We start from the raw sequence: 24,073 nt of genomic DNA, 5'->3' as shown, positions 1-24,073 counted from the left end.
GAGGCGCAGGCTAGCCCCTAGTTAATCAGAAATACACAGGCTTCGCACCATTTGTAAGGGAAATTCCCTGTCCATGGCAGCAACAAGAAGTTTCATCTTAAGTAAGGAGTAAAATCCAGCAGAACTGCTCAGAGCAGAGGGTGACCACTGTTAGCTAACAACACAAGCCCTTGCTATAATTAACAGTTCCTTAACTGGAAGCAATTGGTTTCATTGCTGGCAGTCATCCGTCTGCTTTTAGTAGATCTTATCCAAATACTGAATTTTTCTCAGGGAGAAAAACTCACCTCTTGAAGTGTTACAGTAGCCTGAGTCCCTCCCCTATTGGGGTAAGTCTGTAAGGTCAAACATTTGTGTCCTAGCACAAGCAACCTCTTTGTCCTGCTGAGCCTGCACCCTAGGAATGGATTCTGGCACCAGGATCATCCATCACTGGAAATTTTTACCCAAGACCCAGTGCATTTTTGGAGAGATGGTCCAATTCTGCCATAGCTAGTGGACCCAACGCAGGAGTTAATTCTTCTACACCCCATAATCTGTGTGATGCAGGAAGTCTGGCTAGATGATCAAAAGGATTTCTGCTGGCTAGATGCAACGTTTGATGTCACCATCATTATCAGAGTCCTAGAAAAGTTAGTCTGGAAGAGACGTCCAGAGGTGTTCTAATCTAACCGCTGCCTGAGGCCAGATCATCCCTATCCAAACCATCCCACACAAAGCCTTGTTGTAACCTATTACCAAACAAGTCAGCCCTGCCACAGTGCCTAGCACCCTAACCTGCCACAGGTAAAGTAGGGGGACAAGGGTGGCCAATGCCTTGCTGCTGCAAGGGTTGTTAAAATACACTTGAGAGATCCAAAGAAGAGGGCCACATGCCCCACTACAGAGGAAGGCAAAACCCCCTACATCTGGACCAACTTGGCCATGGGGTAAAATTCCTTCCTGACCCCAATGTAGTGATCAGTCTGACCCCGACTGGAGGGGCAAGACCCCGTAGCCAGGAACCTCTGCACTTTAGTCCCAGCAGCAGCATTGGCTCACGTCAGTCAAAATCCCAGCCTTGGCTGCAGCCAACACCCAGCACTTCTGAGGAAGGCAGAAAAACCTGACACAGGTAGCAGCAGGAGGGGGAAAGAATTCCTTCCTAGCCCCACGTGTCAACCAACCAAGGCCAAAAGATACTGCTAGCAGAGCACAGGCGCAGCTACTCCTGTATCATCCCTGACCAATGCTTGTCCAACCTCTTCTTGAATACCTCCAGTGATGGAGAGTCCACGGTGTCTATTCCACTGCCTCGCTGGTCTAACAGTGAAGTGTTTCTTGATGTGCAGTCTAACTGCTGCAACTTCAAGTCATTGGTCTGCATCCTGCTCTCTGCCACCAGAGAGAAAGGTGTTCTCCCTCCTTGTTATAATCAGCAAGGGGCCATGGACTGAGCAGCCTGGAGAGAGAACTTGAAGACCTCTGTCCTGAAGATCTTTCAGGGAAAGGGGATGGCCCTGGGAAGCCTGCACTGCCACAGGCCTGGTCTGTCTGCTTATAAGAGGAGCTTCATGAACAGGACTGTTGATCTCAGCACCTCTCACAAATGGGCAGCTCCTTTCTGCTCTGAGAGGGCCTGTCCCAGCATACCTGGGCACTGAGTCCTGATTTCAGCCATCATGCTTAATAAAAGGGCCCAATGACCAAGGGAGAAATAACAAACCCTGTTGCCAAAAGAGGAACAATACTGGGCAGGAGTAAGAAGCGCTGGAGCTGGGGGTAGTTCTGCTTCATTGTGCTTTGCTTTTTCAGATCTGCTGAATCAGCGTCTCTACTGGGTAGACTCCAAGCTGCATTTGCTCTCCTGCATTGACTTCAATGGCAGCAACAGAAAAGTCCTTATCTCTTCAGTTGATGATTTAAGCCACCCTTTTGGCCTGGCCGTGTTCGAGGTGAGAATGGAGATGGGATGCAGGGAGCCATGAGGTCTTTCCCACTCCTCTGCTTTGTGCGTGGCTCAGGAAGCTCCTGAGCCTGTAAAAGCCATTAGCCCAGCATGGGTCTGGGGGAGGATCGTTCCATCAGGAACTGTGAGCAGCCTCGTGCTGCTCTTCCATAATGCGTGGCCCTGGGAGGGGAGCAGATGTACCCATGTAGTACCTGAATAATTGAAGTGGGCTAATGGCTTAACTTGAAGTTAACGTTTTGTGTAATGGCCAGATGACTGCCAGGAGCCGGGAGAGGGGCTTGTGCAATGGCCAGGCCGCACAGCTCTCCACCTGCCAGGAGCCAGACTTGCACAGTGCTCAGGCTCTCCTAGGGGGTAAGGCCTCAAATGGGCACGTCCCAGTGGCCTGAGCAGCCTGCAGGCTTGCTCCAAGTGAGCCCCAGCATCCTCCCAGCTTGGCATGTCGCTCATGGGGCCATGCCTCATGCTGCAGATGGCTCTTGCGGCACATGTACACAGTGCATGCATTTACTGCTCCCCAGGCAGACCTGTGGGAAGGCAGGCTGCAGCATGTTCCCCCTTAGCGTGGCACGGCCCTAAGTGCTTGTGTGCTGCTGCCTGACAGCCTGCAACCAGCATCGGTGGCCACAGGAAGATTCTTATACCAGCATGGCCATACAGCGGAAGGTGGTGGGTGCTGTGCTGTGCCCAAGCTAACAGGCCCCCCTCTACAGCCTCATGCTACCATGGCTATGCTGCTTCTGGAGCATGTGTGGCATTGTGCAGCTAGCCCATCATTTCTGCTGCCAAAGCTGTGACACCGGGGCCCTGAAGCAGAATCCTCTGGCTGCTCCTCGGCCCCCCGACGTGTACCTGGGAAGCGGGAGACCCAACTTCAAACCCGTTTTGCCTAATTTGAAGCAAGGACATGACCACGGATCTGCTACATCCCAGGGGAGTTCCCTGACTACAGACCTGAAGTCAGCATCTCACGAAGTGGGTCAGCTCCAGCAAGAAAGAGCAGGACTGAGTCCAGGGCGGCCCAACCCCTGCCCGCTCCTCTGTCTGGATATGCTTCTGGGTGCATTTGCTAGGGAGGAGTAAAGTTTACATCCCTGTAGTGCTGATTCAGGCCAGGGACTTGGTGCCCACCCCCAGGGAGCACTCTGCCCAGGTGAGTCAGCACTTGCTGACAGCGTGACGCCGACAACCCTCTGCGTTGTGTCTGTAACAGGCCCCTGGCCACCCGCTGTCCCCCTCCATTCAGGAGCCTGCAGTGCAAGCAGTCCAGTCCCACCCAGTGCCCCAAGACGCTGCAGCACACTAACTTTCTACGGCCTAGAGGAAGGTTTGCACTTACCCTGTGTCTATTCTGCAGGACAGGATTTTCTGGACTGACCTGGAAAATGAGGCCATCTTCAGCGCCAACAGGCTGAGCGGGCTGAACATCTCCATCCTGGCTGAAAATCTCAACAACCCACACGACATCGTGGTCTTTCATGAACTCAAGCAACCTAAAGGTAAGGTGGGGCCCCAGGGCTCTTGGCAGTCATCAGGGCTGATAAATGAAGTACCTCCAGATTATTCTCAGTGCCTCGAGGGTGCAGTTACCCCTCAACCCTGATGTCGGCTTATTCAGCAGCAGTTTTCATTATAGAGCCAGCAGCTTGTATGTAGTCACTTCACTTCATTATCAGCTTTCCTTCAAGTCTAGTCTTGGAGTTACCTGAGCAGCTCTGGCAGGACCTGCTACCTGCTGGCCTTGTGGGACATGTCTCTGCTACAGCTGGGAGATGCAACAACCACGCTCCAGTTCAGCGTGGGTGCTCTGGCTCAGGCTGTGCTGGCCAGGAAGATGTTAGTGTTGATGCTGGTGTAGGGCAGTTGCCTTAGTCAACAACCAGGGCCCACAATGACTTTTGCAGGCCTCCCATGACAGCCAGGCTTCCACTCCTAGTGTTACCTGCCCTAGGATTAGAGCTAGCACGGGTAAGCCAGCTGCTGCAATCACACTTCTCCCTCTGAGTGCAGTAAGGGGCTGAGGATGAGCTTCGAGATTGGCGGTATTGTAAGAAAATGGCAAATGCCACCTTCTTACTCAGTCAGGGTAATTCAGGGTCAGACAGCCCCATTGAGAAAATCAACCTTCCTGCCTGTTGCTGCTGGTAGAACTACAGACAGCACAGCTGAGGACGCGGCTGCTTCTGTGGTTTGGTGTCGGCAGCAAAGCTGCTCCAAAAGCTCCAACTGGTGCATCTTTATTACTGTCATCATCACCAAACATGACATGTGAATCCCAGGCCGGCTGTGTGAGCTGGCAGGTGGGGAAGCCACCGTTCTCCTTGGGAATGGAAAGTGCTGAATCTGCAGCGTGGGGGTGTGAAGCAGGGAACCCCACAAAGCCACTTTAAACCTCCATCCAGGAAGCTAAGAGTGCTTTATAAACAGTAACAAATGTGAGGTCACAACTCACTGACTGACATAGCTTGTTTAGCAGCCAGGTCTGCTGCAGGACAGAGGGTGGGCTGTATCTCAAAATTTGCCCAACATGAGATGCCCAGGGCCTGGCTTGCGGAGGTGCTGAGCACGTACAACTCCCCGTTACGCACCTGGATGGGCAGGGCTGATGCTTGATGCCTAGAATGAGCAGACACACAAGGTCCGAAGAATGGAGTCCCGACCCCGCCGTTCTCCATGGCAGGCTTCCCTTGCCAACCATGGGGGTTAGGATCTGGAAGGTTCCCGTGGTTGGCAAAATTAAAGGCTTATGGGAAAAATGGGGTTAGGGACTTGAATACTGTATAGTGTATAAAAATCATTTTTATTTACCTTTAATACACAGGGTGGTCAACCAGGCATAGGTGTACCCCTAGGAGTACTTAGGTTGTAGGGGGTGTGCACTCCCAGGGCACAGCAGCAGTGTTTCCCTCAGCATGTTCACCTCTTACCCCGGGGCAGGGGAGGAGGAAGGGAAGGGGAGGCGAGTGGGCCTGCTGCTCCCTGCCGCCCTGCTTCCCTCCCCCATGACCCAGCACAGCAGGGAGCAGAGAAGCTGCACAGGGATCTCCTCACCCCCTGCTGCTTGCCCCACATGGCCCTGGTGACGCCTCTCCTGCACGTGGGGCTGCGCTCCTCAAGCCAGCGGCAGGCACAGGAGGCACATCACCAGGGCAGCGCAGGGCAAGCAGCAGTGGGCAAGGAGATCCCCATGCGGCTTCTCTGCTCCCTATCATGCCCGGCAGCAGGGAACAGCGGCAAGCGGGCTTGCTGTTCCCTGCCACCACGGGTAAGGCAGCTCCCTGCCACCACATGCACCTCTGGTAGGGCTGGGGGAGGTGGGGCTGTGGTGGGGGGAAAGAAAGGCAGAGCAGGGCTAGGGAGCTGGTGGGCTGATGTGCAGCCATGGAAAACCGTGGTTACTCAAAACTGTATACCATGGTAGCCAAAATGGTATCCAGGATATTAACTATGGATACTCAAAATCGTGGCTGGCGAGGGAAACCTGTATAACCATCAAACGGCACCAACCTGCTTTGGAAGTGCAGCGTGTGCGGGAACGCACGGGAAGGGCACTCGCCCTGGCCAGCGCAGGCGGAAGAAGATGCAAGGTTCTGAGGGGATGGAGCTGTATTTCTTGGCACTAAATACATAAATGCTGAACAACGGTTGAAGAATAATTTTTTTTTTTCCCCCTCTGCTGAACAGCTCCTGATTCCTGTGAACTAGGCTCCCAGCCTAACGGAGGCTGTGAATACCTGTGTCTTCCTGCACCAAAAATCTCTCCTCATTCCCCCAAGTACACGTGTGCCTGTCCTGACAACATGTGGCTGGGGCCGGATATGAAAAGGTGCTACAAAGGTAAAAGTAACAACCTGGCTGCAGGGACCTCTTTCAGCTCAGTGCTGCATGGCACTTAGCCTCCGCAAACCTATGGCTTTCAGCAGCACACTCCCATGCGCATTGAATATCTATGCTCCAGCTTAGTATTATTGCTGGTCTGGTAGATAGGTCACTTTTGTTAAATTTATTTAGAAAACAGTTGGAAAAGCTACTGGTGTGATGAGGAATAACAACCAAGTGCTGCTCCAGACGCCACTGACCTCAGTGGAAAAGAGCTCCTGTTGATGTGGAAAGGCTTTGGCTCAGGCCTGCCCGAAGTGGGAATGAAATCACGATAGCACAGCTGGTCAGTGAAGTCTCAGGCAGATCTGTCACCAGGGCCAGGCACCCTGAGGAACGTTAGTCTCCTCCTGGGTGTTTCCAGAAGTGAACTTTACCCTGCATGCATCTAGTTTGCTAGGGAGAGAGCGCTGTTCTCTGGGAACTTGTGCTTCCAAAAGATAACTAAGATTTGAGCTTCTTAATCACCTTGATACCTGTTAATGAGTTGGGCTCATTGAAATTTGTGAAACTGGTCTATGTTATCTCTACAGATGAAGAGTGGCATTGACAGACAGTGGACTACACAGCAAGTAGGAGCAGAAACTGTCCTGCTCCAGTAGTTAAGCATCACTCTGTTCCCAGTCCCTTTTACCATCATTCACTGTTGTTGCTTTAACTGCTTGGGGTTGCTTTGCAGATCTTCCAGCTACCTCAACTACTGTACTGACTTCCACAACTCCAGCACCCAGCACTACCACTGCCATCACTGCTACTGCTGGCAACGCCAGCAGTGCCACTACGGAGAGCCCAGGAGCTGTGCTACGAGTCCCCCTTACGACGCCAAGTGTTCGCCTCTCCACAACTGCATCCATCCTGCTGGGCTCAGAATTAATGACCACTGGAAACAGCAATTTATCTCAGCACTGTAAGACAACCAAGTTCCTACTGCTGTTCTTTCTGCTAGGAGTGAGAGTACTGTGGGCTGTGAGGAGGTGGTCGGCTAGCCATGCTGGAACCACAGTGGACACTGGCACGTACAGATAAGCAGAAGTAATAAAATGTTTTTGTGTGCCGTTCTCCTTCATGGTAACTGATGGGATCCCTGGTTCTCTGCGTGCCTCTGGCCTGTACGTAAGAAACCATTACTTGATTCCTTCCCCTCCTGCAATATGAACCTGGTGTGAAGCTGGTGCTGGAGGAGAGGACCCTCACATTGAGACTTCCATGACATGCCCAGGGCTGATCACAGACCCTTGTGAGCAAGTGTAGCTGGAATTTTGGGTAGCTTCTATGTCCTGATGCAAGTTAAATGCTTGATATAAATGGGTACGAGTAGTAAATCTTTGTGTGAGTTATTTTTGCCAAGTTGCTATTCCATGAATATGCAATGGGGGCAAATGGAGGTGGTAAGAAATAGGAAGAGAACACCCACCGGATGTCTAGTCAGTGCAGGAGCATTAATTTACCTCTAGGACCTGTTTCTTGTGCCACTGTTCCATTTTTGCAGGCCACTACGCTGATAAGACGTACATATTTTTTTTAGAAAGTGAAAGCTCACTAGTGTGAGCAAAAATTCAGTGCATGTGTTTACACATGTATGGGCAAAGTCCATGTGTGAGGCCCTGCTATGGTAGGGGCACACCACCATTACTAACAGCTGTTCCTGCTGGTATTCTCAGCAATGGGAGCCCTCATATAGACAGGTCTCCTGGGCCACTGAATCACTGCATCAGGTAGAACTGTTCTGGGCCTCACCCAGCCAGGTTGCTGGGATTCACCCTTCATCTATTAGCACTCAAGATTCCTATTTGTAAAGAAGGGTGTATCTGTTTTGGCCCCGTGCCCTGAATGTTCATGTTCTCCAGACTGAAAAATGCCTGACAACAAAGTGTTGCATTAGAATGAGCATTTGGGGGGAGGGGGGCAGCTTTCTGCATTGCAAAAAATGGCCTAGCAGGGGAGCACTAGCTGACTCCCTTGGTGTATGCCCCTGCAGAAGTTCGGTACTGAATGGCCACTTACCTACTTGCTCTTAGATGTAATCCTCAGAGCTGTGGCACACTGGCAAGGCAAGGCAGAGAAGCTAACCTGACTTTCCAGAAATACCCCCTGCTCCAAGCAGAGGACATTTTCATTCTCTAAGGCTGTGAGCCGCGCCTGTTCCACCAGCACTATATACCTCAAAAACAAGCAAGAAAAACTCAGGCTTTGCAGAACACTGTACTGAGCAAAAGATACCTGGGAAGCAGTGTAAAGAATAAACTATCCCCCATCTCATCTCTGAAGCAAGATGTTACTGTGGACACAAGACAGTGCCTACTGCTCCTGGGAAAACACATCAGGCTCCTAAAATTCACTCATATGGGCATTACCTGTGCACTTCCTCCAAACCCCAAATGAAAATGATTTGCCTTGGCGTTTTATTAACATGTTGGGTGCTGCAGTTGTTCAGGTTAGATTTACTCTGTCTCATTAACTGGCAAATGTCTCTTTAAACAGAGTTACCTGCCATGGAGCTTTATGTAAAAGGATAAATTCTCTTTTAAATTATTATCCACACTTTGGTGGCTCAGAAGTTAAAACAGAGTGAATCTTCCTTTCATTATTCCTGATTTGTCTGAGCAAATAAATACAGCATGTTTCTGATCTCAGCACTAATCTCCTGTTGTAAGAACACAAGGCACACGTTTTGAAGAACGAGGCATTCATATGGACTGGTTTTCCATTCTAAGCACAATATCCAGTTGAATTGGAGGTCACCCCCCAGGCTGAACTTGACTACAGCCAATAACAATGTGTGCATTAGCAGAGTCCTTAGATGTGGCTAATTCAAATCTGTTGTACTGGCACAATGGACTATGTTCATCTCCAGGCAGAGGGAGCTGTTCTGAGTAACGTAAAGGGCGCCTACAGTCCCTTTGATGCACATGCACAATTTCCGTTCCATGCCAGGGTACTAAAAGCTTGCTTCACTTCTTTTCTGCCTGCAGACTGCATGCACAAATAGCACCACTTAGCCATCTGTCTACTACTGGCTTCTCTACAACAGATTGCTCTGCTGAGTGTTGCCATGGTCTTCAGCTGACCAGATTCTCAGCTGGTGTCCATTCTGCACTTCCGTTACACAGTGGCACTACATGCAGCACTGGTCAGGCCACAGCTGGAGGACTGCGTCTAGTTCTGGGCGCTGCACTTCAGAAGGGATGTCGACAGCATGGAGAGGGTCCAGAGGAGGCCACCCGCATGATCCGGGGGCAGCAGGGCAGGCCCTACGCGGAGAGGCAATGGGACCTGAACCTGTTCAGCCTCCACAAGAGAAGGCTGAGGGGGATCTAGTGGCCTGTTACAAACTAGTCAGGGGGGATCAGCAGGCACTGGTGGAGTCCCTGTTCCCCCGAGCACTACCAGGAGTGACTAGAAATAAGTCACAAGCTGGCAGAGGGCAGATTCAGGCTAGACATCAGGAGGCTACTTCACCGTCAGGGTGGCTAGGATCTGGAACCAACTTCCAAGGGAAGTGGTGCTGGCTCCTACCCTGGGGTCTTTAAGACAAGGCTAGACAACTACCTTGCTGGGGTCGTTTGACTCCAGTACTCTTTCCTGCCATGGCAGGGGGTTGGACTTGATTTGCTCAGGTCCCTTCCAACCCTACCAACAATGAAACTATGACTACACACCCACTGAGCATCTCACCCCAAGTCCTTTTCTGTTCTCCTTCCCTGGCAGAAGCAGCAATCTGTGTGGATACGCTCTTTCCTCTCTTCCTCTTTCAATGGTGTACTGTTACTAATATGCAGGCACATTTATTTTGATGTCAGTTAAATCCATGTTCTGGTTGTGTGATTACTGTCCACAAGGGGAAAGAATCAGAATCCCTTTTGGGATAAGTCTTACCTACTGTCTCCATCTCTGGAAAGCACAGAGCACCTTTCGTTCTGTTATTTGCCTCTGAGAAGCAGCTACACCAAGGTACAAGCTGGCAAGCAGACAGACAGACTCAGACTTAGAACCAGAGGCAGCTACCCCATGAGGAGGTACAGACGCCGACAGCTGGTATTGAACTCATTCTATGAACAACAGGAAGAGCCATTAAACAAGGAATTCCTGTAAGATTTTCAGTATTAGAAACAGCAGTACGTGGCACTGGATCACTGCGCCCTCGAGCTCTCTGCAAATTAAGTCATCCTCAGACTGGGAGGCTGGCAGTGTCTGAGACCTCCTACGCTCAGCAAATGTTTAATGCTCTAGTGCTCTGACAGTGGGGGCCTGCTCCAATTCCTAGCCCCACAGTTCCTGCTTTTCCAGGTCAACAGAAAACTAGATATGCTGTGGGGTCAGCACATTCAGAGCCAGAGTGGAGTGGGAGTGATCCCTCAGCCCCAGGGGCCACGTGGACAGGCTAAGATGGCAATGCTGGCATCTGCTCAGCTCTTCCATGGCTGTATGGGGCAGGCAGGTGTTCTTGGCACTAAAGCCTGATGCTATAGGCAGTATGCACAGCTCACATCAAATAGGACCCACACTGGCAATGAGAGCTAGAGTTGCTGTCTCATCACCCCTTAGATCAGGTTTCTCTGTGCTCTTGGTGGCAGTTTAGAGCACCTGTGAGTGCTTAAGCTTGACATTCCTGGGTTTCCATGTTAGTCATTTTTCAGAAACTGGTCTGTGTGCTGGTGGCACAGCTATATTGGAAGAAGCGGGATCCTGAGGGATTTAGCAAGATGTCAGCCCGCTGGTTCAGGCTCCTAGTTATTTTATAATGTGCCATATAATGACATATATTGGTATATGTGAATATAATGGAATATGCACTGTATACATTGGTAACAATCTGTCATATATTTATAACAATCTATGCCAATATTTACAGCTCACATACTTTTTAAATGTATTTTACGCCCTGGACATTACAAATATCCTTAGACCTGGCAGTAAAGGATGCGATTACAATTTGATTCAGCAGAACTATTCTTTTGTACTTACAGATGCTAATAATGCAGAAGGCTTTGGCTCCACTGTCACAGCAGCTGTTGTTGGGATTGTAGTTCCTGTTGGTAAGTAGGCTTGATTTAGGCTTGGAGAAGACTAGCCTGGCACCTTTAGGTAAAAGATTTTCCTGGTGCTCCCAGAACGATGCAGTGCGGGTCTGGCCAGGGGGAAGGGCACAGAAGTCCACATGAAAATATGTCTGGGAATTTCTGCCCTCCCCAGTTAGCCAGCTGACAGTTGTATCCTTCTCTTTTTCAGTGGTCATTAGTTTGCTGTGCATGGGAGGGTACCTCATCTGGAGGAACTGGAAACGGAAGAACACAAAAAGCATGAACTTTGATAATCCTGTGTACAGGAAGACAACAGAGGAGGAAGATGAAGATGAGATCCATATTGGGAGGACTGCACAGATTGGACATGTCTATCCAGCAGTAAGTATCTGACAAGCTGCCAAAGGAAACGCCTTATCTTGTTGAGTGAGTTTAGGTACAGGATTCTCTCAGCTGATCAGAATTATTCAAATGGTTATGGTTACTTAACGTAATATATTAGATAAGGGCTTCTCCTTATTAGATTAACATTACACATGCATGTGGCTCATGTTGCAGACTAGACATCTATCTAGTCAGCTACTCCATTTTCAGTGATGTTAGACGCAGGATTAAACACGTCCCAAGGCACTCTAGTGAGCAATTTAAGTCTCTCAGATATGTCTACCATGCCCACCGCTGTAGCATCTAACCACTAATAAGACAATATGGCAAAAACAGCAGGCTGTGCAGTAGACAAGCTTACAAAACAAGGACAATCACTGCTCCTAATGTATGTCTATACCATCACTTCAGTGAAGCATATACATACCTTGAATAGCCGATTTAAAGCTAACTCAGACACCGGCAGGCATCTGGGTGCTGTAGCACAGAGCACCCAAGTGTTTGCTCTGCTTCTCATGAGGATTTTGCAGCCTGCACTGAGCACCATGCTGTCGTTGCTAAATCATTACTGGTAGCCAGCAGGGAGTACAGTGTAGCTACAATTAATCTACCTTAGAAGCTAGCTACCTAGTATTAGGCCGTATCCTAGTAGAGAGGGAATTTCTCTTAATCCCAGCCTGCACTCTGTTTATGCTGTGCCATTTTTCATCTTCTGTCTTTATTCTAATGCCAAGCCAAAGAGCACCCAGTTCCTTTTCCTAAGGGAATACAATTTGTCCTATAATGTAATTAGATATAAACTCCTGAAGACAAAAGCACTACAGGAAAGAGTGAATGGGATTCTGTAGGGAGTCAAGGTAAATGGCTTTAGCACACGGTGACGATGCAACAGAACAGAGGAAATGCTCACCTTTTCCGGCTCTCCTGTGACCGTACATTTGGGTCTGCCCACCTAAGGAGACACACAGCCAGGGAGAATTGTGTCTTCAAGGGAGAAGCCCTCCAAGAACCAGCCAGCTTGTCCAAGATATAGGAATAGCTGCCTTACACGCACTAATAGCACCAATACATGCATGGCTATCTTACCCCCAAACCAAAGAGCATCAGACATGCCAATTTAGCTTCTCCAGGCTCTGTATTGAAAGGGAATATGTACTGATGTGGGGAGTGAGAGGCACAGTAGGTCAAGTTCTGACCCTCTTTCTCATGCAAATACCTCACTCCAGTGACATCACTGACAAAAGGTGTGGATTGGTGCCTCACATCCAGTCCAGAGAGATGAAAATGATTTGGGATGTATGACTGAAGCATTTGCTGCTACTGTGTCTTCCTTCTTCCACAGCGTGTAGCATTAAGTCTGGAAGATGATGGGTTACCATGAGGACCAGCTCACTGCTCCAGTACCATACCTGACAATTATATGCACTGAACAGATTCGCTTTGGATCATGGATCCCACCTACTTTTTTCCCCTTATTATTTATGTTGCAGAAGGGTAACCACAAAGTTATAATGAACTGCAAACATCCAAAGGATGTGAGAGTTTTGTATGTATAATCTTTTATACACATTTTAACTTGTTGCACTACCCATTCATGATAGTGATGAGGCTACTGCTGAACTACTAACTCACTGTACATAACCAGCCAGGCCCCAGGGCTATGTGTCATTTTAAAACTATATTTGTAGAGATTTTGTAAATACATCAAACTTGCTTTGTGGCTATCTACCAACATAAGTAAGAAATTCTATCTGAGCCGTTTAGAATATTTATTAACAAAATCTGGATATAAGATTTGTTCTGTAAATATATTAGAGGGGTGAGAGTATTTATTTTTGGTATGTTTGGCTTGCTGTGCACAGGTTATCTGTGTATATATCTATCTGGGCTAGATAGATATATAGACATATAAATATATACATATATAAATATATATACATACAAATATATTTTAAACTACTAAGTCTGTGGGAATTAGGGGTAACTGAATTCTTAAGGGATGTTTGTGGAAAATTTTGCTTTGAAATCTAAAGCTACTGAGGAAGATCCAGCTACGCATTGAGTTAATCAGCAGATGAAGTGAACCCAGAATGAACCTGCTGTGGTTCACTGCATTGCATAAGCAGGTTAACTCTGACTCGGGCATTAGCACCCATGATTTTCTTTCTAAGCACTTGTTTTTCTTTCCTTGCTGTAAAGTTCTCTGACTGTAACTTCTCTGCAGCTCGGGTATCTCGGACAGAAGCAGCTTCTGTAAAACACTGCTGGAGCCCACCAAATGGCAGAGATGCGTCTCCATGCTGCTATTTGGTTTAAGAATTTTTTTTAAAGAAGTCCATAGCTCCACATGAATTTTCCCCCCACTCCTCTTCTAAAGAGTAATTTTGCTCCACTAGCAGCAAATCAGCCAGATAATTATATAGACCCAAAATGAGTCCTTCTGGGATGACTCCTTACAAAAAAACTCTTTCCCCCTCTCACTGCTGGTTCTCGCCTCGCCCTGCTGTGCTCCTGATGATTACTGATACTCAGTCAAAATGAACAGATGTTCCACAGCACAGATACCCAACTCCCCATCCCTGGAGCTCATAGCAGCACAGCAGGCTTGTCTACCTGGAATAACTAACAGCACAGCAGATATTCCACGCATGCAACTGTAGTTGGATCATCCAGCACCATATCTGGTTGTACCTGAAACAGAGCAATGGGCAAGCAGGTAAAATGTGGAAAAGCAGCTGATTTTCCTGGAATTCAGAGCTATGAGCAAGATAACTGAACGTCTTGTGGGAAACGAGGAATGTGAAAACAACCCAGGGTTTAGCAGACAGTTGTTTTCCACTCCCACGTGTTCCTAAAGCTGTAAGCGATTTGGGGATCTATCATACCACTCTGTGATGACCCATGCTTGTCTGATGTTTGCAGTGGACATTATAACCCCTGGGAGGAGATCATGACCTCAAACAATAATGATCACTTCAGGTGTCACTGTCTTCAGCAGTTTTGTCTTCATGAGGAAGCGTCAGAGAAATCTTACATTTTACTAATTTATTGGCAGAACACATTATCACTCACTTCAATAAAAAGTCCCACACTTCTGTGTTAATCCTGTGGCTTGAAATGTTTCTCTGGGATGGCAAAATGTGCAGCAACCTGTCTTCATAGCCTTGAAGTATCCCCTTCCTGTAATACACAATCACTCTTGCTTCCCTCTTCCATGCAAGCAGCATCACTTGGGCAGCAAGAGTGGAGGAAGCTGAGAGTGAGGAGGCTGTGAATTTGCAGTTTTAATCAGGGTCATACTTTTCCCCTCTTTAAGCTCTCCCTTCCCCTAGTCTGCCCGGCCATAGCGTTAGCTTTTTAGCAAGGCCTGACTAATGCTATACTAATATTCCCCAGTAGCAGCAAGAGAGCACGCACCCCACCCAAACTACCCAGCAGGGTGTTTCTAACACTCCAGCACTGCTGCCTCCTGGGAAGGGAGCTCAGCTTCTCCCACCTCACAATGCTTGTACCAGCAGGTAGCTCACTTGGCCTCCTCCACTGGGCTGCACTACTGGGCCAGTGCGCTGGTGTTTCCCATTTCCATCTCCTGCCTCCTACGCAGCATTCAGTACAAACTGTTCTATTGCTCTCGCCTCCTTGAGCTACAGCTGCCAGAAACATCTGCAATGCATGGTCTCCATCCGGTGAGGTGCTGAGCACCCTTAATTCAACAGCCTTTATCCAAAACCCATCCTTGAACTCAATGGAAGCTCCACTGATGTTCACTGGGCTTCAAATTAGGCTCTTGCTGACTGTATGGGAAGTGGATACTGGACTTGATCCTAAAACTGCAAAGGGTTGCAAAGAAATCCTCCTTGCATTTATACTTGAGTCACAGTTTCTGTATACAAGTGAGTGCAAAAATCCAAACTGAAGGGGGGGGTTTGAAGCAAAATGTCACAAAATTTAACATGGGAATAAAGTTGGTTTTTAACTGTCAATAAAGGAGCAAAGTGTTAGGATAAAGCTATATAGCATGCATCGTGGAAACAACAGATATTCCAAAATACTTGTACAAAGAGTATGTGAATTTTAAGGAATCAGGCCTCCTAATGGATTTGGGGTTAAGGATAAATATTTAAAAAAATCATGAAGGGGAAAGGGGTGGAGGAAGGAACAGAGAAATGTGGTTCTTGGATTTTCAGTTCTTATTTTAAGATTTGTTACTACAAATCCATGCACTGTGTGCATGAAGCAGAAACAGAACTGGAAAGCAGTCTGTGTGATAACACTGCAACTAACCGAAAGCTGTACATATATTTGAAGGCTCTACAATTTTGATACTTTTTTAAAAAAGAAATACAAAAGCCTGTACAAATCGTGTATAAAAAGCTGTGCTTTTTTCAGATCATTGTAAATGAATTTGTTGTGCAGTGATAGTTTAAATCTTTTCCAATTTGTAACTAATCACAAGTCAGCCACCAAATCTGTTTATTAAAGAAATTAATTATTTTAAATAATGGTTGAGATTGTTAGGATGTTGTTTAACATTGTAATCATTTCTGTCTTGTCATATTGAAGATCTGTTAGAATGAGTTCTTGCTTGGTGCCTTTTGTGTTTCAGTTTTTCTTTTATGGAGACAAAGAAGGGAGGGGAACTGCTCTATATAACATTTGCTTTACTTACATGAAAAAGAGTACTGAAAACCAAATGACTGTGTTTGTAAACCAGTGCACTGTTTCTATAGAGAGATTAAATTTTTTTTATCTGGGACTTCTGATCTGTGCTTCTATTGTTATAAGCACACAAACAAAGAAGTTATGGCTCTTGGATCTGGTGCTAACATACACTGGGCTTGTGCAAACATCAAACACAGATGCATCCAATAATAAGTCTGAAGAAATGGGTCAGGTCCTGTTTCCTAAAGCTAATTCAGGACATGGCCTTTATTCTCTTTCAGTTCTTAGAATCATAGAAAATCAGAGTTGGAAGGGCCCTCCCGAGGTCACATCTAGTCCAACCCCCTGCTCAAGGCAGGATCATCCCCAACTGGATCAGCCCAGCCAAGGCTTTGTTGAGCCTGGCCTTAAAAACCTCCAAGGATGGAAATTCTTCTCTAGGTAACCTGTTCTAGTGCTTCACCAGCCTCCTAGTGAGAGAGTTTTTCCTAATATACAACTTAAACCTCCCTTGCTGCAACTTGAGACCGTTGCTTCTTGTTGTGTCACCTTCCACCACTGAGAACAGTCCAGCTCCATCCTCTTTCGAACCCCCGCCCTCAGGTAGTTGAATGTTGCCATTAAATCCCCTCTAAGTCTGCTCTTCTCCAGACTAAAGTAGCCCAGTTCCCTCATAAGTCATGTGCCCCGGCCCCCTCACCATGTTCATTATTCTTACTTAATACCTTTCAGTTTCCTTCCTCAGCATCTTGGCAGCCGCAACCCTGAATACTTGACATCTTCCAAACCCCACCCCAATGCACATGAAGGGAAATTCTGCCTAATCTCAAGCCCACTTTTTCTACTCCTGCCACTTCTTTCACCCCCAAATCATACAAGAAATGGGCTCTGGTTTATTTACATACCATAAGCACAGCTCTTACCCAAGTGACACAGAATTAAAACCTACTTTGTTTTAGGTTGGTATGACCTAATAAGATGGAAGCATTACAAATATATTACATTTCATCAAGACATGGCGCTATGCTGTGTACCTGTCCTGTTAAATTCTGATACCTGTGGAAGAATTATGTTCTATTTGCTTCCCAGGTTGCAGACTGATAATGCTTTAAACCTAAGGCATTAAATTTTTCCCAAGATTTCTACCAGCAAGTCCTTGTATAAGTACTCAATTTTATCAAATTCTAGCTTTAGTAAACCCAAAACAAAGCTATCCCACCACCTCTACTGACATGGAGAGATGTACATTAGAACCAAACTTCTAAAGCACTCATAACTGTCACGCTATCTGTCATCTGGTTGCGCAATTCATATATGAACTGTGATCTGAAATGACCAACTACTGTTCTTCTCCACTGCATGTGCAGCTTGGATCAACCAAGAATGCAGAGCACATGCACAACCTGTGAGACACTGCTGATGAAAACGCCCGATTCCTATGCAAAGAGTGCATGTTATGAGCAGGACTCACACAAGCAGATATTTGAAGACTCTAATTTTAGAAAGCAAGATAGTAATCTGAAGAAGCAAAGGCACAAGCCCAAAATTTCTTCTTGCTTAGACTGGCAGTGTTTAAAATTTGTTTCTTGTCAGTTTTATGGCTCAAAAACAACATTAGAGCTATCTGCACACTTGGCTAGTTCTAACTGGAGCAAACCAACCAATGCTGGAATAGATGTAGCATTAAACAAGTCAGTGTACTAATGGGAAATCAGCTGGTTTTCTCAACTGCCCCCTTTCAAGGTTCTCCTCCCAATATGACAAACTGGGAAAATGCTTGTAATATGGTCATGGATATTATGTGACTTGGTTTCCCTTAGGGGTACACCAATAGAAATCTTTAGGGCCAATACCGATATCCAATTTTTAAGGAGGCATATCAGCTGGGTGTGGAATGAAGCTGCAGCTTGGGGGCAGCTCCCCCCACTGCTTGCACCCCAGGAGGGCATGGGTTGGGGGGGCAAGTGTCTCCGGAGCTGCACAGGGCAGGGTGAGCAAGCCATGGCTGTGGGCTACAGCCAGGGCTGCACTGGGCTCTTCTCACTGGGGGCTGGGCTTAGGACGCAGGCTATGGAGGGGGCTGCATCTACCCCAAATTTTGCTGTAGCTCCCTCCCACTGCCTTTGCCGCCATGCACAGCCCCGGCTCTTCCCAGTTCAACCCCCACCGCCCTCCACACACCAGAAAGAGTCGGGGCTGCACCAGGCACGTGGTGGCAGTGGCAATGGAAAAAGCCAGGGCTGCACCAGGTGTGCAGCGACAGTGGCACTGGGAGGGAGCTGCAGTGAAATTTGGGGTGGGTGCAGCTCCCCCTCCCCCCCCAGCTCCGTCCCTGAACCCAGCCACCAGAAGAGCCCCATGCAGCCCTGGCTCCAGCCCGCCCACCCCACAGATCTGGGGGCACCCCCCATGCCCTCCTGGAGTGCAAGCAGCAGTTGGTGCCACCCCCAAACCGTGGCTCCATCCCATGCCCTGCCACGCCCCAGCTGGGCAGCATCTGTCCCTGCCCTGCCCTCTCTCTCACAGCTGGGGGTGGAGTTGATCCCCCCTCTCCTTCCATCACAATGAACTTACCAGCTGGAGGCAGCTCTCCACACTGCTGGTCTGTGCTCCTTGCTGTGTGAGTGCTGCACTGCAGCTGTGCGCATGCACAGGCATTTATCGGCCAAATTATCAGCTGCATCAAGCCAATTTCCGATACAGCCAATTTTCTTTATGTTGGTACCAATATGGGACTGATGTATTGGTGCACCTCTAGTTTCCCTGTTCACTTGTTTTGCTACCTGCCTTACTGCATGAAGTTAAATCCCAGAAACATTCCAAGGAGCCTCAGGGGTAGGGGGAATTAGCTGAACCTGCCTGAGCTAGGGATAGAGAGGTTAAACTTACATAACAAAAGGTAGGTGTAGGACTCTTTGTTTCATATCATGGCCCTGCATGGATTGTGCCTTTGTGTGAAAGAGTGAATAACGCAATGTTTGGAACAAGTTGATTCTGAGTCACTTCAATCAACAGCTTTTCACAGATTTCTCCCTAACAAAGTCCTATGTTAAGGACAGACAAACCACACCCCCAAGCAAGGCTGGAGACCTGCCACCTGTGGAAGTGAACCCAACGGAAGCCTGCGAAAGGACAGGAGTGCAACTTTGTGACATGTGACGGACTTTACCTTTCATGAACCAATGACAGCTGCTCTTGCATCAGGAAGGCCATATTCTCAAGTGCCACAGCATGGAGTTCAAAAGCACTTCTATCCTGGAAGAAAATACAAGCAGCATAATGTTCCCAAAGGACCTCAGAAAAGATGACTAGAGCAGCTGAAGATGCTTATACCCAGCACACAGCTTATACTCACACTTATATCCAGAGCCACCCATCCTAGCCTTTAAACAAGCACCGAACCTCATTAACCTCATCATCACCAGAAGTAAATTCCCTGTGACCCAAACCATACCTCATGGATCCAGACCATGCCAAGGCAAGAGGTGCAAAACCTGCCAACACATCTTCACCACCTCCACAATAACTACATCCCACAACAGAACCATCAGCACAGTAAGGAGTCATCCCTGGATCTTACAGATGCACCTCCAGAAATGTAATATATCTCATCCAGTGCACGACATGCCCTGATGGAAAATAAGTAGGAGAAGCCAAACAGCAACTGTACACCAGAATGAATGCACGCTGAAAATCAAACCTGTGCGGGCACACTTCTCACAAAACGGTAACTCCCTTTCTCCAATTTCTCAATTCTAATCCTCAAAAGGTCCAAAGAGGTGATCCTCCCCCTCTATGTGGCACTGGTCAGGCCACAGCTGGAGTAGTGCATCCAGTTCTGTGCGCCGCACTTCAAGGGGGATGTGGACAGCATGGAGAGGGTCCAGAGGAGGCCACTCGTATGATCAGGGGACAGCAGGGCAGGCCCTATGAGGAGAGGCTACGCGACCTAAACCTGTTCAGCCTGCAAAAGAGAAAGCTCGGGGGATGTAGTGGCCTGTTATAAACTAGTCAGGGGGGACCAGCAGGCACTGGGGGAGTCACTATTCCCCTGTGCACTGCCAGGAGTGACCAGGAATAACGGTCGCAAGCTGGCAGAGGGCAGGTTTAGGCTAGATATCAGGAAGCGCTACTTCACAGTCAGGGCGGCTAGGGTCTGGAACCAACTTCCAAGAGAAGTGGTGCAGGCTCCTACCCTGGGGGTGTTTAAGAGGAGGTTGGATGAACATCTTGCTGGGTTCGTTTGACCCCAGTACTCTTTCCTGCCATGGCAGGGGGTCGGACTAGATGATCTACTCAGGTCCCTTCCAACCCTAGAAACTATGAAAAGGATCTTATAAAACACCTCTCATAGAAAAGCCTATGAACTTCACTTCATAAATCTACTGGATACAAAAAAACATGGACTCAGTATAGACATTGGATTTTTGACACATTACAACCTGCCTGACATCTAATTCACCAAGTACCTGCCAGACCTGACAGCTTACACCTTTCTCCCCTCCCCTATTTTTCTGCCTTTTTTCTACCTCGAATTACCATTACTGTAGAGTCTCCCTGACTCACCTTTGGCTTTTTTTCCTCCTGCTTCTCCTTCCCCCCTCCCTTCCCTGCTTTACCTTTTGTTTTACTAATTTCTACCTATTTACATTCTCACTGACATCTTCTCACACTTTTAATCTCTCTCATTCTTTGGAGCCTCAGAACAGCAGAGACTTCTGATGCTTGAAGAAGAGTGATTGTGCCCGAAAGCTTGCTAAGAACTTTTTTCCAAATACGCAATTGGTCTAATAAAAGATATCACATCTACTCAAAGGACCTTGCCTGCCTATGCCCAGCACAGGGTTTCCAAATCCAGCCAGCTACCAGGGGCCCTATGTATGCATATACAACTGGGCAAGTTTTATTTCCTGATCAGAATGCTGCCTCAGTGAAGACAGGCACACTGCAAGAAACCCCCTCCCATCTTCAGAGAAGCAGTATTTGAAGCTGAGGAATCTAGAAGAAAGCATTTTATAACAGGAGAAAGGAGGGTCCTACTCTGTTATGGAAAACAAGTCCACTAATTATCATGTTTTTAAAAAAAAAATACAAGCTGTAAATGAGGAGCAACAGTATAAACTTTTCCTTTGCTACAAAAAAGGCCTAATAGGTTAACCAGAAGTGAGGGCATGACCAGCAGGTCAGTAACTATGGTCTGAAGGACACCACAAAGCTCTGGCTCAAGACAGGTAGTGGAGAGGAACTAAGCAGTGGGACACACTCATTCCTCATGTCCTTGATGTGATGCACAAGGAGAGCTAAGGCACATGTGCACCACATAGCAAAGTGAGCACATAAGGCTCAGGTAACCCACCTTAAAGAACCACAGAAAAGAGGAATTATAATATTGGTTCCAAACTAGGAAATAAATCTTGAAGCATGGCTGACAAGACTAGGGCCTGTTTCTCCCTTGCCTGGCATACTGAATAGCAGCTTGCACGTATGCAAAGTACATGTTACACACAATGATTTGCAGCACTTTACACCCGCTTGGTAATCCCTTTGTGCAAGTACTAATTGCTTTCCAGGGTGCCAGGCTATGGAGAATTATGTCAACAGGCATCACAGTGATCCATTTGCATTGTGCTTGCAGTATAAAGAAGAGCCAAAATCCCACAGAGGTGTTTGCTCTGCAGCACAGCTGGCTGTACGGGACCTTCCATGCAGCCACTGATGTGAGGTTGTGCTAAGGTGTGCCGTAGAAAGGGAAGGAGTTATCCTGGGCTCTGGGAGGACCCACTGACTGGGGGTGCCTGTACACACCACAGGTTTTAATCATTAAACAGGTTTATAAATTTTAAACTTGTTTATTTCGGAGTGTCACATCTGTGTTTACCCGCACTAGGTTTTCAAACGAACAGAGCCTTGAAGCGTCACATCTTTTTTACACACACTAAGTTTTCAAATGAATTAAGCTGGGTTCCTGGCTCGCACTGCAGGACAATGGGACAGTTCAGTGCTGCCCCCCCGGGCCTGGGGCCCCCCACCCATCCCATCCCCTGCCACACAGCTGTGGAAGTAGGGAGCTGGCAAACCACACAAGGAAAAAAAAAGCAGAAGCAACGCAAAGGGATGAACTACAAAAAAGTTGCAGCGCCATCTGGTGGACAAAGAGGCTCACTGCACATCTTTGAGTCCTTTCGTGCTTGCATGCAACAAATCCACAGACACAATACTTTAATTCCCGGTGAGCCAAACTGAACAACATCCAAGGAGTTTTAATGAACAAGAAAAACTTTAGCACACTGGAAATCCCACTCATGCAAACAGATACACAGTTGTAGCACATGACAAGGCAAAAATTGTGGCATGTACATGAGCCCTAGAATGTCATTTGAGGCACATTCTACATACAGGAAGTGTTCTGCCATGATGCACTATTTCTCTGAGATTTTCCCATGCCCCTCTGTAGAGTAATGAAGCATGACACACGGGCTCTGACATAGTATGTCTGCAATATAAAGAGCAGATTACTAATGTTTCAAATTGACATAGTATGTTGAGCTGAATACAAAAAAAAAAGAACATAAAATCCAAGGAAAGGAAATGACCTGAAGGATGTTATAGTCAATTATTTTGGGCCCAGAATGTTTTCCATTAACAGCTACTAAAAATAAACTTGTTCCAGGTTTCAGAGGAGGGCAGGGAGTACAGTATCAAGATAATATACTACAAATCTGAAAGAAAATACGGAATTAACTTACCCAATCCTGCTGACAATACATGTTCATTTAGTGAGGCTAAAAGATTCATAATGTTCTCAGGTTGACAATGATAAAACATGCGCTTTAATACAGAGGAAAACAGCTGAAATTTATTTTAATATCTTATGGTAAGGGAGGAGATTAAGGGCTAGTGTGAAATCTCTAATATCTCTGATGGAAGCTGTATCCTTCATATGAGAAGAAGGGGGTAAAAAAATGAATTGAGGCATATCTCCAAGGTAGCACTGCTGAGCATCTGAGGCAGCTATAATATCCGAGTCCCCTTCGTGTTTACCAAAACCAACCACCTGAAAATTGAAAGGTCAGATGGTTACCAGAAAAACCTTTAAAGTCCGGATGCTAAAAATCAAACCTATGCTTTTAGTTCATAGCCACCTATTTCCTAAGTTAGTTTAGCTAAACATTAAGTTTCAAAATTTTCTCCCATGGGGACCTGATGATCATAGTAGCAGAGATCAAATAAAAGCTTTTGTGAATTTCTGCAAACTGCAGACTTCTCTATTAAATCCTTGTCCCAGGAAAATGCTACAAAGACTAAAATGAAAGTGTGTTCCTCTCCTCCAATGTGGGTGTAACTAGAGATCAGAAATTGAGATGGAGGAAGTGCTATTTGCAATTCTAGCTTTTAACTATGTTTGAAAAGTGATGGTTGATTTACGGGCAAGGTTCTTTGTGATATCTTTTAGTAGACCAACTGAGTAGTTGGAAAAAAAGTTCTCAGCAAGCTTTTGGGCGCAATCACCCTTCTTCAGGCATATGAAGTCTCTGCTGTACTGAGACTCCAAGGAATGAGACAAGCTAAATGTGTGACAGAGTATAGGAAGAACTTGGTAAAACAAAATGTAAAGCTAGGAAGGAAGGAACTTGTTTTACATGCATCTTCACAGGACTCTATTTTGAAACGAGTCCATCATGAGAGCAAGAGTAGATAAAAAGGAAAGACCCTAGAATTTAAATAAGGAAGTAATTATCAATTCAGACATTTCAAAAAAGATGGTGGGAAGGACACTAATCTAATGGATTACTGATTCCAAACATACTCACATGGAGACTGAGTGCTTTCTTCTCATGGCCTCTGTGAGCTTGGAACCAGTTAACCAGGTCTGCTTTGGTAAATGATTTTAGTGCTTCAATCTGAAAACCAAGGACAGAATCCTCAACCTTCCAACTACCACACTAATATTATACAACATCCTCATTTCCAGCACTTAAACAGCATCTGAACCTCTCTACCAGCCTTATTATCTTGTCCTTTGATCCATCCCTGGACAACGGTTGCAGATATTTTAAGCCCCAGAACTGCTGAGTTTCTACGAGGCAAACGAGATCAAGCTTTCTATTCAAGAAGCAATATCCACTAAGCTTGAAATCTTGGCCCCACTAAGATCAGTCAGAGCAGGGGTTCCCCA

General features: G+C 47.0%; 2 protein-coding genes across 5 annotated transcripts in view; one reads left to right on the top strand and one right to left on the bottom strand.

The window, feature by feature from the left end:
* Positions 1-15,991, top strand: part of LRP8 (LDL receptor related protein 8) — a 266,690-nt gene extending 250,699 nt beyond the window's left edge. For all 4 annotated transcript variants that reach the window (XM_090050038.1, XM_090050037.1, XM_090050036.1 and 1 more), the window contains 7 exons: positions 1,795-1,934; positions 3,309-3,450; positions 5,636-5,788; positions 6,510-6,737; positions 10,798-10,866; positions 11,060-11,232; positions 12,578-15,991. In XM_090050038.1, the coding sequence (XP_089906164.1) occupies positions 1,795-1,934; positions 3,309-3,450; positions 5,636-5,788; positions 6,510-6,737; positions 10,798-10,866; positions 11,060-11,232; positions 12,578-12,616 (944 nt within the window). In that variant the 3' untranslated portion in view covers positions 12,617-15,991. The remainder of the gene's footprint in view (positions 1-1,794; positions 1,935-3,308; positions 3,451-5,635; positions 5,789-6,509; positions 6,738-10,797; positions 10,867-11,059; positions 11,233-12,577) is intronic.
* A 6,060-nt stretch (positions 15,992-22,051) lies between these two features.
* LOC149863461 (nardilysin-like) overlaps positions 22,052-24,073 on the bottom strand; it is a 47,560-nt gene continuing 45,538 nt past the window's right edge. The window contains exons 29-30 of the mRNA XM_090048456.1: positions 23,709-23,798; positions 22,052-22,951 (exon numbers count right to left, since the gene is read on the bottom strand). Of these exons, the coding sequence (XP_089904582.1) occupies positions 22,754-22,951; positions 23,709-23,798 (288 nt within the window). The 3' untranslated portion in view covers positions 22,052-22,753. The remainder of the gene's footprint in view (positions 22,952-23,708; positions 23,799-24,073) is intronic.

This window comes from Crocodylus siamensis, chromosome 5, assembly GCF_052110815.1.
Source record: "Crocodylus siamensis isolate JL-2025a chromosome 5, ASM5211081v1, whole genome shotgun sequence".
In the NCBI taxonomy this organism is placed as follows: domain Eukaryota; kingdom Metazoa; phylum Chordata; order Crocodylia; family Crocodylidae; genus Crocodylus; species Crocodylus siamensis.
This window is presented reverse-complemented; position numbering and strand designations above follow the sequence as displayed.